The sequence below is a fragment of the Vicugna pacos genome, chromosome X, assembly GCF_048564905.1.
Source record: "Vicugna pacos chromosome X, VicPac4, whole genome shotgun sequence".
Lineage (NCBI taxonomy): Eukaryota > Metazoa > Chordata > Mammalia > Artiodactyla > Camelidae > Vicugna > Vicugna pacos.
The window spans coordinates 70245823-70260286 of record NC_133023.1 but is presented as its reverse complement, the minus strand read 5'-3'; the positions used below and the strand labels follow the sequence as shown (position 1 = coordinate 70260286).

At 34.7% G+C, this 14464-nt stretch overlaps 1 protein-coding gene across 1 annotated transcript in view; it reads right to left on the bottom strand.

Moving 5' to 3' along the window:
• Positions 1–14464, bottom strand: part of PCDH11X (protocadherin 11 X-linked) — a 545261-nt gene that overhangs the window by 514382 nt on the left and 16415 nt on the right. Inside the window, exon 2 of the mRNA XM_031671543.2 lies at positions 1170–3665. Within this exon, the coding sequence (XP_031527403.1) occupies positions 1170–3665 (2496 nt within the window). The remainder of the gene's footprint in view (positions 1–1169; positions 3666–14464) is intronic.

The window sequence follows — 14464 nt, the reverse complement described above, 5'->3', positions numbered from 1 at the left end:
TTTCTAGATACATATTCTTCATTTCTCCATGGAATACAGATAAAAAGGACTGTATAAACTCTTGTTATCATAAATTTTTAAATTTATGTATACATACATTTTAAACTGTATGTAATTTTTTATTTTTTTTTATTTTAATGTTTTCACTATAATTTAAAAAAAATTTGTATACAGATTTCTTGGGTCTTAATGTGCTCATATTTCCCTTCAGGCCCAGTAGGGAAAGCAAACATCTCATTTCCAAGAGTCATTATCATTTTTTAAAAAGACTTCTTGGGGGTAGGTAATTAGGTTTATTTATTTATTTGTTTATTTTAGATTGAGGTACTGGGGATTGAACCCAGGACCTCACGCATGCTAGGCACATACTCTACCACAGAGCTATACTTTCCTTCTCCAAGAGCCATTATCTTTTAAGATTGTCTCCTGAAGGGCTCTCAATACCTTGCATGAATATGCAAATGCCTAAATGGATATCTAAACTAGAGATCTCCTGTCTCTTTCATTCTCTGGCTTGAAGATGAGACTGAGTAGCGTGACTTCATTTTCCTAATCCCATTCTTGCTGCATTATATCAAGACAGATTTTGCGGACCAGAATAATGGTGAGTTCTTCACCTGAAAATGGCACTCTTCTTTTCATTGTTGGGGCTTGGGAGCATGGTGGGTAGGGAGGATATTTTGATGCTATCTGATTATCTTGGGCAGACACAGATTTTCCCAAGTGGAACTGGGATTCTCAACACCATTAAGTACTAAAACCTGCTTATCAGATTCCAAAAGGCTTTACTGTGATGTATCTAGCCCCGACTGCTCTGATCCTTATGCACACAATAGTATTGAGGACAGTGCCATGACCCTTTATTTTGGAGATTTTCCAGTATATTCTCTAGCAAGAAGTATCATACTGCCATCTACAGATAACACTGCCCCTTTTGTAACCATCATTCTGCACCCAATTTTCCTACAGTCAGGAGTCATTTTGCTCTGATTTTTCACCAAATTTAAAATGAATCCATACATCTCTTTGGATACTTCTGCAGAATATGATCGTTTTTCTCCCTTGCTGGGTCAGTAGATTCGGTAAAGACCTACTTCAACTGAAAATAATTTTAAAAAAATAGAAGAAAATAAAGTTAGAAAAGTTAATTAGAAACTTGGATTACCTACCGGTCTGGTGTGGACAGACACAGGGGTCTTGAAAGTTGTCACTGGATAGCTGCACTCAGAAACGCTGTAGGGATCAGAGCTGCTGGAGGAACACTTGGAGATGGAATCACAGGCCACGAAGGTGTTATCAAGAGGCAGTTCCTGGATGATGTGGTGCTTTGAATTCAGGGGCGTTTCTGGCTGGATCTGGAAGGCAGGCTGTGGGGAGGCAGATTTGTAGTGCCGGGCCAGATCAGGGCTGTCAGGCTTGAAAGTAGTAGGTGTAGTGCCCCAGTTGTACTTGCCCATGGTTTGCTCTTCCAGCTCAATGGGAAGGTCTAGTGTGACGCTGTTTCCATCATTGTCAGCATCATCTGCCTTGGATTCTTCAATAGTGACAAAGTTAAGCAGCAAGTTCTTAGGGGCAGGCTTCTTCTTCTTCTTCTTCTTTTTCTTCATCATTATCATCTGCCTGTTCTCTGGGTTTGGAGTAACCCATTCTGAATTCTGCTTGTTTTTCTGAGCAGCCTTAAGGTGTGGTGATTGGCGGCATCTTACTACAGCAGTGATGAAAATCACAAGGATGACAGTTATGGTGCCAGCAACAATGGCAACCACGATCTTGACATAGTCACTGGATGGTGAGGATGCATCAGCTGGCTCAATATTTTGGGTCACTGGTGTTTCAATGTTTCTGCGCACCAATTCATAAATCAGTGTAGCATTGGTCACTGACTCATTCACAAATAGATTGACATTTATGACATTGAAGAGAGAATCAGGTTGTCCTAAGTCCTTAGCTTTGACTATCAGTCTGTGTAAACCAAAGTCCGCAACAACACATTTCTCCTTCAGTGTAATGTTGCCTGTTGTTTGGTCAATCATAAACAGACCTTTTGTGTTTCCTCCTACAATGCTGTAACGGAGCTCTGCGTTCATACCAGTGTCGTTGTCAACAGCAACTACCGTGAAGACCACTGTGCCTGGATTAGTGGATGGTAGAACCAACTCAAAGGAGTAGTTGGAAGAAGGGACAACAAAAACTGGTTTGTTGTCGTTGACATCAACCACATTTATGGTGACCTTGGCAGTGGAAGAACGTGATACCCTACCACCGTCCTCAGCCTTTACATAGAAAGTGTAAGATTCTTGTTTTTCTCTATCGAATGAAATATTCGGTCGGATGACACCAGTCTGTGGGTCAATGGTGAAGTCATCATTTGCATCTAAAATAGAGAGAGTGACTGCCGAATTTTCTCCATAATCAGGATCAGTTACAGTGATTAGTCCTACTGTGCCATGTCTTGGAAGGTTTTCTGGGACATAGAAGTTGTACTCATTGTGAGTGAAAATTGGACTGTTGTCATTCTGATCAAGAACCGTCACTAAGACGGTGGCATTGGTTATTAGAGGTGGCATCCCGTTATCTTTGGCCAGAACTGTGAATGAATATTTTTCCTGTTTTTCTCTATCCAGTTTCTTCACTGCAGTCAGAATGCCTGTACGACGATCCAGGTTGAATTCAGGTGGAGCATCAATGCCTAGCAGGTAATTTACCTCAGCATTACGCCCACTATCTGCATCCGTTGCACTTATTTTTGTCAACTCGGTGCCAGGAGAGTTATTCTCAGGAACAGAAAGACTTATGAAAGGATGAGTGAAAACTGGAGCATTGTCGTTTTCATCTTTCACTTTGATAAGGAGCATGGATGATTGATTCAAAGGAGGTTTGCCAGCATCCGCGGCCAGTAATTTAATGGCGTATTCTCTTGTGGACTCGTAGTCAAGATATGCAGCAGTCTCTAGGAGAAACTGATTACTGAACACTGGCCTTAATCTGAAAGGGACTTCATGATCTGTGAAGCACGACACCCTACCATTATGGTCAGCATCTTTATCTGTCACAGTTATGAGAGCAATTTTGGTATTGAGTGGAGCATTTTCTGAAAGAACCACAGTGCCATTGATTGGATTGATGATGTATCTTATGTCAATTGATGGGACATTATCATTGATATCTGTCACATTTACTAGCACCATTGCTCTTGCTGGCATCAATCCACCATCACTTGCCAAAACCAGTAACCTGTGGTTGGGTGATTCCTCCCTATCCAGTGGTTCTTTGATTGTAATAAGTCCGGTAGTGGAGTTGAGGTGAAATAGCCTCTTGGCGATGTTGGAGACTAGATTGCTGAAATAGAAGTGAATCTTGGCATTTTCACCTATGTCAGCATCTGTGGCATGGAGCTGTGTCACTGAGGTACCTACGGGAGCATTTTCTGGTATACTGACTTCGATCTCGTTTTCCTTGAAGACCGGCCGGTTGTCATTTGTATCAGCAACACTTACTTGCAAAATAGCCGTACTGGATCTTTGAGGGAAGCCACCATCTTCCACCTTTACTTTCATTACGTATGTATCTTTCTCTTCCCTATCTAACTCCTTTTGAACTATCAGTTGTGGCATCTTCTCTCCTTCTGGTGTTTCAATGACATCGAGCCCAAAAATACTTTGACCCTGCAAAACACAAAATGAAACATTTTACCTCATGTTAGTATTTAATCAGACCAGTTTTCAACTTCTTGAAGCCACATGACATAGGGTCATCTCAGAAATAAGTCTTAACTTTGTCAATAACTAATATAACTAATATTGTGACCACAAACAAGTTGTTGAACAACTCTAGACATTTGTGAAATTCGAGCTGTGCTAGAAGATGTTTGGAGGGCTTCTCAGGTCATAGTGTTTTATGGTGATAAATGTAACTCATTTATGTGAACTATTAAAGATTTCAAAGGAAGAAGCACATAGAATTTTAAAAAGAACTGTCAGTAAGTTTCATATGGTGAACAAAGCTATTACTGAATTCACCACTGTTACTCCAAATGAATTAAAATATTTTTCTGTAGATTTCAGTCGTCTAGGTCACCTTCTCACCACCAGTAGTAACAATCAAGTATAAAATATTATCCAAGACAAAAGCACATATATCACATCTAATAAATACAGCTAAAATCTTTGGCAGAGAGAAAATATGTGCTCTGCGAAGAATAATACCTTGTGTGAAATACACAGAATTTCCTTTTTCCCCTATAGAAACAGCTGTTAATAATTAAATTTTCTTGGAGATTAACAGCACAATGTTATTTAACTTTTAATTTTTTCATGAGCAGGCACAATGGACTGAAACTCACATGCCAAAATGTCAAATTAGAAAATATAGCTTGGAACAGTACCTGTATTTTCTTCATGTCCATAAAGTCAGGCTATGAGAATGTTTAAAATCAGTCTCCTCTGGTTCTGGCTTCCCTCAAAACCCTCAAGGAAGTGGTTCAATTAATGTAAAATTGTAAAATACTTAATGTGCTTGGGCACTCTTAAGTGCCGCTGCTTGTCAGCACATAGAGGGTCTCATACTCTTCTTTAAAAATTTTAACACTTTTATTGTGGCATGGCTCCTGAACAGTAAACTATACATATTTCAGATGTACAATTTGATGACTTTTGATGGATGTATACACCAATGATACCACCACCACAATCAAGATAGCAACAGATCCATCACTTCCCAAGAGATGCAAATTTCAAATTCCCAATTTATCTCTTCCCACCCTGTTTACCCCTGGTAACCATAAGTTTGTTCTCTATGTCTGTGAGTCTGTTTCTGTTTTGTAGATAAGTTCATTTGTGTCTTTTTTTTTTTTTAGATTTCACATATAAGCAATATCGCATGGTATTGTTCTTTCTCTTTCTGGCTTACTTCACTTAGAATGACAATCTCCAGGTCTATCAATGTTGCTGCAAGTGGCATTATTTTATTCTTTTTTTATGCCTGAGGGTCTCATACTCTTAAGTCTTTAAAACAAATACCTTAATTTTGATAAGGTCCCATTTATCAAATGAAAATAAAAACTTGCAAAAGTCCCTTTTCTGAACTGCAATAAAATGAGCCCTACACAGATAAACAGTGATCTTGCTAACTGATTGAGGGATATTGTTGACTGGCTCTCAGGGACACTCCTAGTCAGTGTCAGTTGTAGCACTTTGACAGAAACGAATGACATAAAAAAATACTGGAGGCTGTGAAGAAAAGATCAGGATATCTTAAGATTCTAGTACGTCGGTGATTATGAATCCTTACGTATACATACACACATGCACACACACAGATAACCACACATTAAAATTTTTAATTCTTCAGCATATATATATATATATTTTTTTCTCTTTTAATTGAAGTATAGTCAGTTATAAAGCATCAATTTCTGGTGTACAGCATGTTTCAGTCATACATACACATACATATATTCCTTTTCAAATTCTTTCTCATTATAGGTTACTACAAGATATTGAATATAGTTCCCTGTGCTATACAGAAGAAATTTGTTGTTTATTTATTTTACATATAGTAGTGCATATCTGCAAATAACAGAAGTTGCTGACATGTGGTGAGGATCCAATATTGAGCTCTCATCTATGTGCTCTGTCTTGAAAGGACAGAGTAACATCTGAGGGGTTTTTCCATAGTTTTGTCATACCAATGTCTAAAACAAGATCCTACAACTTAGAAGCTAATAAATGGTATCAGGATTTCAGGAACCACTAAAATATATGGTGACATTATATGGTCATAGTATCTTTTTTAATTTACCAAAGTGTTACAGTTTACGTGTAATCTTGTATGATACTCAAGTACAGCTACCTTTCCTCGTAAATTGCTTGAAGATATTTCTGGAAATTTTTGGATTCTTTTGTGGTTAGATTCACTTATACTTTTATTCAAATCCAGATGCATAATATATCTTGATGGGGGAGTTAAATGTTTATTATGAAATTTCAGGTGGCATTTCAGAAATACTAATTAAAATCGTCAGTTTGTGTCAATGTAATTTTTAAACATTTTCATATGAAGTAACCAATGTGCATCAATCTTGTTTTTAATTCGCAAAACTAAAATGAGCATTCTATTAATATTTTATTCATATAAACCAATAAAAAATCTACCTTTTCTTTGCCAAGGGAAATATTTTTTAAGTCATATCTATTTACAAGTGTGAAAATTAGCAAAATGAAATCTATTCTTCAACTCTGTATTTTAAGAAAAAACAGCATTTTACAACAATAATATTAAATACATAAATACAGTACTTACTATTATAATTTGATCTAAGTAAACTTAGTGATTAATGCTAATTTTATCTTGTAATGATTTTTCAAAAGGCTTTGAGGAAGGTTCAGATCTAGAACGCCTCATTTATGGATAGAAAACATAGTTTTTAAATTGCACTTCACAAAAATCTATGGCACTTAATACAATTTTGTTAATTCTCGGCACGCCAATATTCAGTGGCTAATACAGTTACAGCATTCTTCTAGGCACTGGGAATATGGTGGTGAGTAAACATATTTTACTAATGTAATGGAAATTAAACTTTAGCTAAGATGAGAGAAAGTCAGTAACAATCTAAGTATCTACTGTTGTTGATACTAATAGATTTATGTTAATTGAGAATAATTACATTTTAATAAGCACTATAAAGTTGGGTTATAAAATATTACCAGAAGTTATACATGTGGGAACTAACATATATAGTATAGTATAAAAAGAACAAGTAAATAACTTAAGTTTTTGACTTTCAGAGTCAATTATCAAGTTTATGACTATAATACATCTGAGGAAAATAATATGCTGGCTTTAATTTTACAGTTTTATGTCTATGTATTTTGTGTTTGTATATTTAAAATGTAGTCCTATGTGTTTGCTAGAATTTTGAATTGACCTTTGCTTTCCCAAGCAAATGAAAGCAAATTTACACTGATTGAAAAATCCAAGAACAGTATGGTTACTGTCTTTTAATTATTTTATGTGAAGTGCCAGTAATGTTAAAAGATTTTTCAAGTTTTCAAGTGATAATGCGATATACACACCAAGAAAGGATAATGTCCATATTGTTCTTCTGCCTTCTATGACTGCTCTGTCCAATCTGATAGTGATTAGTCAGAAGTATTTCATTTATATTTTAATTAATTAAAATTAGATAAAATCTAAAAATTGGTACCTCAGTCTCATTAGCCACATATAAGTTCTTATAGCTACATGTGGGTAGTGGCCACCACATTGAAGAGCGCAGATATAGAACTTGCTCATTATTACATAAAGTTCTATTGGAGTACTGTTCTAAGATGTCATATTTTCTTTAATAAAAATCTATGTTCAGTCAGGTGATTGTGTGCCTACCACCCACTCAAATATTTAGATCTCTACAAATGACTTGCTGCATTCCATATTTAAATTGCTTATTGCCCAAGAAATTTGAAGAGGAGCTGCCCACACGTAAGTCATAAATACTTTTGAACAAAGTTTTGGCCAGATATCTAAGTTTGGTGCCAAAGTGTGGTACCAACATGACCTTACAATCATTATTGATGACTATTCCAAGGCTGTTCCTCTAGCTTTTCTCCTTCAGGAATAAAGAATGACTAACACATGGATCCAACATTAGTTCTACCCCGTGTCAGTTACCGCAACTGACACTCAAAGCCACATGAGCAATAAAAATACCTGAAGCCATTTGCCATAGGTTAGACAATGACATGAGAACAATGGGAAAGGTGAAAAGGGGAAATAAAGATGTATGGCTCCTTAACTCAGCACCTCACTAACTTTAGCATAGATATGTCCTATATACAAAAAAGAAAGCTAGAAGTTGGGGATAACTGACGTGTAGTATCCTGAATTCTACGTCTTCTTAAAACTTCCCCTTGTTTACAAGGACAAACAACCAGAGAAAATCCTTGACTGTTTCTCCCAAATGGTCATCCTCTGGTGAGAGCCCTAGCTATCACTCATATGTGTGTATCTCTTGATAATTTACTTGAGCTTGGATTACATTAATGAATGTGAGTGTAGGATAAAATGGCACCAAGCTTCGTTTACATGTACAATCTCTAAGGACACAGCACCCAGCATATATGAACTCACGAAATAAGCATTTGTTAGATGAATGAATGCATGAATTAAAAGGCTAATTTCTATTTTAAAAGACAAAAAGAGAATGGGCAGAGTTTTGTTGTTCTTTTCTTTTAATTCTCAGTCTGTGTGGGCATAGGCATACACTGTAATGGTTGACTTAGTTTGTTTTTTTTCTTTTACTTCAAGTAAATTGTCCAGAAAACAATTTCAGAATTATTTTACAAAACAACTACTGTTTTCTGTTGGGGATATAATAAACTACCATATCAATCTCTGGTAAAAATTTATAACCTAGTTGTAAACCTTTATTTTCAAAAGAAATAATGACAAGTACTTAGTGTGGTAAGTGTACTACTCATACAACACAAAACCCTACATCTGTCAACACACATATGTACAAATAGACAAAAAAAAAAAAAACCCAGAGAAGAAAACAACATATTATATGAAATGGATGCAAAACATTATATGTTGATTTTTGGTTCTAATATCTTAAACTAGTTTGATCTCAAATACACAAAACTGCCTATTCCAGTTCAGGTTAAGAAAAAATTATGGACTTTCTAATAACCTCATGTAATTCAAAACACTTAATCTCATTTGTGATATTTCATCCTAAATTCAAAAATAATCTTTGAATTTGCAAATCCAGGACAATAATCACAAAATAAGCAAGATGTTATTAAGCTCATCTGAGACATGAATGAATTCTTTGTAGGGATTTGTAAAATCAAGGAAGAGAAAGTTGGTATTGGCTATGAAATTCCTAAGAGAAGTATTTTTCTTTTGAAAAAAAATGAATATGGAAAATTCCTTGCCAAATTAAAAGCTATTTTTTGCCTATTGTTCTGGGAAAGAATTAACTGAACCATTGTACTAAACTTTAACACTTTTGACATATGCATGTGCAAGACACCACTTCATTGCCTATTGGAAGGTAATAAATAACACAGCACTTCCAGAGCTATAAATCTAGTACAGTTGCCCAGAAAATGCATACAGTGCCAGTAAGTACTAAAAATAGTTCCAAAGAGATTGGATTCTAAAACTGATTAAATAAAAGCTGTTTACTCTGTAGATCGAGGAATACTGAGGGAAAGACTAAAAATTTATTTCTGAGCTTTACCACTGCTTGAATTACCAAGAACCAGCCAGATTTTTGAAATTTTTTTTTTCATTTTTTTCTTACTGATACATCTTTGAGCCAGAGAAATGCAAGGACATAGTTTCAAATGGATAAAATTACAGAGATATGGCTGTCTTAGAAAATAGTAGGGAAATAAATTTAACGTTCTCAATACAAATATAATGGGTACTTTAATAAATTAATTTAATTCCTTTGAAAAGTTTATTGGTTTGTTTATAGGCTGCCTACAATTATTGGAGAAAATAGTAATTGTTTCTGAAATATTCAAAATGGTGATGTCATTTAGATTCTATGCACTATTTCCAGAACACTGCTTTCAGCATTCATTTGTAGCAATGTCAAGGGAAATACAATAAAAAAATGGATTATATGCATAATGACTTGATCTGTTAGTCACATATTTGACAATAACCTTGAAGTCATCAAGTCCCTACTTACTTTAAAGTTATATTATGAGAAGGAGAGTCATGTATTTAAGAAAGTACCAACTCTCTTTGGAAGAAATGAACTTACATTAAAATACTAATAGCAGTGGTGTTAATTTTGGCAAAGCCATGCACAAGGTTTAAGATATCACATGTTTATTTTTCCTCTTTGGTATTTAGCAAAGACTATTTAGTAGAAGAACAATGATATTTGTAGCATATGATTCTCCTTTTTTTAATGTTAGTTCCTTCCTTCCACTGACTTTTTTTTTTCCTGATGAAACAATCAGATTTCAACACTAGGAATGGTGTATTTGTTTTACCTCTCTGTCAAAAAAGTAGGTACTCAGGAAGGTCATTGGAAATGATAGAGTCTTGATAGTAAGTTCTGTCTTAAAGGATACTCCTCCTTTGCTTCCATATTTTTGATGCTATATGATAAATATTATCTATTTTTTGTGGCCATGTGTCATTGTCACTATTCTGTGTCCTCTAACTGGGAGAATAATCAAACTACTTGATTATATTGTTTGAGATAAGGATTCAGCTTGAAACATCTTAAGATGTTCACTTAAACTCATGTTATGACCTGGAACAAAGGTTATTTAATTGAAGATGTCAGGGTGGTTCTATCCATGAGAACAGATGGATGTTGAAACAAATCCATTCATCAGGTTTCCATTTTTTCAGTCTATTCTTCACTTAGTTTGGAAGAGCCAGATTTTGACTTTCAGAAAAAAGGGGAAAATCTAAAACCAATGACTAGATAGGAGATATATAAATGAAACTAAAGACATAATCTGATTCATTATAGTAACATCCTAGGAGGAAACCAATCATTTTTACCAGTATGTATAATTCAGCATTCTCTTTCTTACTTGTTCATTTTCTACTGTCTCTCTTTCTACTTTCTGCAGTTTCTAACACTTGCAAAGACTAAGCATGCCTTGTAACATAAAAAATAAAAAAATAAAAATCTCTTTAATACTAGGCAAATGTTTAAAATACAAATTGGACGTGATCCCAGAGATTTTAGTGTTTTACATTTTATTTGAAAATATTTTCTTTTAAGGAATATATTTTCAAGCATGTGATTTTAATCACTAACTGCTTTTAATTGAAAAGACATGCAAAACAAATGAAATGTCACTCCTAATTGTTGTTAATCAGCTCTTTTTAGCAGCTGCTTCTCCTGTGCTCAAGTTAGATGAGCCAGTTTTCATAAGAAAGCGTGAATACAGTGCATTGACTCACTGAATGTGCCACTCACGCTAGAAGGGACATCAGACATCACCTAGCCTTCCTTCTTTCCTTTTACAAAAAGCACAGTGAGACTCAGTGAGGCTAGGTGACATGCTTGTGATCACACAGCTAGTTTATTGCAGAGCTGTGTTTGAAAGTCACGTCTCTTGACTTTGAGTTCAATAATTTTAACTAAGGTTATCTCTCAAAAGGGAGGCCTTACTGATGCTGGCAAGAACTCTTGTACTATGGAGAGCCCTTGGGCATGAGAGAATCATCAGGTAATCATTATCCAAAAAGAGCAAAAACAAAACAAAAAACTGTGTTTCTTGATCCCCATTGAGCCATAGGCAAAAAGGTTTCTTCCCTGCTCCGTTCAAATCTACTCTACTACTCTAAGGAGTAATATTTATTGAAAAAAGAAAGCAAAGAAATACCATCTAAAGTACAAAGAGCCATTATTTCTATACATAAAGATGGGTCAAATTCTCAAAATGGAATTTATCATCACTCTTTTTAAATAATTGATATAAAGTATTTTATATTTCCCAGAAGACTTTCTTAAATTTTTCTTTTAAAAAAGTATATATAGAAGAAAATCCAAGTGCATTTTATGTGGCTGCATACTTCACCTGAAGCTATTGTTTAAAAAAAAGTAAGGTAACCATCTACTGGTTAATTTTAATTAAAATTCATGATCAGGTCAAACCATATAAAACAATAAGTCATCAAAAAATTGAAAAAATGATCTTTCATTAATAGACACTCTTGCAAACTTGATTGCTTATTAATATCAGGAACATAAAATTCAAGATGCTTCTAGACCAGTGTGTCAGGGAAAACTTCAGGTAAAGACAGTCAGTAGATAAGGTAAGTCCAGGGGTTGAGAGGAGATACTGTTACAAAATCTAAGGTATCATGAAGACATTTTATCTTTTAAGTCTCAGAGCTTCTTGAGCAGTCATAACCCTGATTGGTTCTATCCTCTGAATTGTGAAAAGTTCTCAACCAATTTCCGTTGAAGTTATTCCTCAAAGCCCAGAAATCTCCTTTTTTCCAAAAGAAGATTTCAGTTTCTATATTATATGGGAAGGCCATTTCTTCTGTGTCAGGGGGTCCAACTATTGATTAACTGGATATCCCAATAAAGATGGTGGCAAATTAGTCAATGACAAATTTGTCCATGGATTACATTCTCTAAGAAATGGGTAATCATTGCAAGAATAGTGCAAATCCTTTGCTTTTGGGGGCAAATGGAGTTTCAAATGGGCAATGATTAATCAGAGATGGCTCATTCTAATCAAAGCCATATTGAATAATTGGAAATTATTAATGCTAATGGTACCATAGGTGAACAGCCAAATCCTGTGGATGATATATACATATATATGTATGTAACAAATATATTTCATTTGTTAATGAATGTACCGGATATCTCAGTGATCTGGTTTTTGAGAGGTAGGATGTAGCACAACAGAGTCAGATATTCATGGAGATGGGGTAGGGTTTGTTGGAGGATGGCACAGGAGAGGCAGCAAACATGGGTCTTTTTTTCCCCTGCACATTTCAAACAGACCAAAAGAATATTTTTTTCCCTAATGAAGGTGAAGGATTGGAAATCTCAGACATGGCTTTCTACAGACTAGACTTTAACTCAAATGCATACTCTTTTTTGTTGGAGGTAAGAGTGGGCAAGAAGTGGTGGCATGGGATAGTTCTAATATGCATCTGGGATAAGAGATATTAAAGAGACAAAAAAAAGCAGGGCAGACAATATTAGGCCATGCCCAGAGAGGAGTATGTTGTCCACTGAATCAGAGAAAGCTCCAGGTGAGGCTATTATATAGTCTAAGTTATTTTCATAATCCAAGGTCTACCCAGTTGGTACTGACTCCATGGGATATATCTTGAGGCATTAAAAAGACCTTACCTCTGACCCATGCTTTCCTGTGTAACTGAAGGGGAAGAGGAACTCATTCCCATTTCCCTAAGTGTTTTTCTGATTCTATTTTAGAAAGAAGTATTATGTCCTCTGAAATATTTCTGATTCTTTATTATTGTCCATACTTTGAGCAAGATGGAGACATGAAGCCCAAACCTCTCTGATGTCAAGCAATACATGAGTACCATTTTTTATCATCAAATAAGTGATCATCACTAGAAAACTCATTATTTTCACCATCAACAGTATCATCATCATCATTGCCATTATCCTCATCATATTCATCATGGTTATGATTATTGTAGTAATTTTCATCCTCTGAAGGATACTCTTCTATATCACTGGCACTACCAGTTCCACAGGGCAACGTAGGTATTTTTTACATAAACAAAAGGAACCAACAAAGTCAAGATAAATTTTAATATCTATTCACTTTGAAAGCTAAAATACATAAACTATTGCTATCTAAGTTATTTATCAGCATAGTATATGACAAAAATATTTTTGCCACTACCTTCTAATAAAAGAAAAATTGTGTCATCTTAAAGCAGCTCTTCAACAGGAAAAAAGTCACCAGTGTTCTATAAGCATTACTGTGTTTATACATTTAACAGTCTTAATCTACTCAAACTTACTACAAGTATTTAATATCAGCAAACATTATGCCTGGCACTGATGCCAGGAGTGATTTAGATTGCTCCTGGGATCAGTTTGAATTAGGAGAGACAATGATATTTTCAGAGTACTAGTAATTTTTTTCCTCAAGTGCATTGAATCACACTCTTTAATCAGAGCATCAATAGACTATAATATCTAACCCTTACCCAGAGAATAGTAATGTTTATAAAAGTTCTCCATAATTAATTAAAGCGATGCCTTGAAAGTGTGAACCAGTATTTGTATGCCGTGACATCTAGTAACTATGTCAATCAATCAAACAACTGAAACTTCTGGTCTTACTAAGTTAGTCAGTTCTTTACAGACCCAGTCAATGACAAGCTGAATCAAACTGGTCCCAGTTTCGCACATGAAAGGATAGACATTTTCAACGATGAATAGCATTTTAGATAAAATTATTATAGGCATAGGGTCAAAATATATTTTCAGGCCCAACAATACTGAAAGAAAAAAATTATAAAATTTAAGAGATAAGAACAATTGGCCATACATAAGCTCATTAATAAAGACATTGGCTTAATAAATGCTTCTTTTAACAAGGCAGCCATATTAGTGTTATCAAACAACAATGCAAACTGTGTTCCATCCATATACTGTATCTTCAATTAGTTCTTAATTTGTCCAATACTAGAAGGTGTTAATTTTATCCTTTCTTAAACTTAAGAATAACAAACAGTTTTTGCAAAGTTTAGTATTTTAACATTACTAATTATTCTTATACCACCATGAAATCCAAATAGAAAAATAATGATTTTAGTAATGAAAAGAATAAACCTTTCTTTACTAGCTGAGCTCCAACAATTTATAACATTTTACAAACAAAAATACTCATACATATTAATATTATCCTCCTAATTTTTATTCTAAGATCAGAAATTAAGTTGGCAAAGGACACAGATAATTAACATA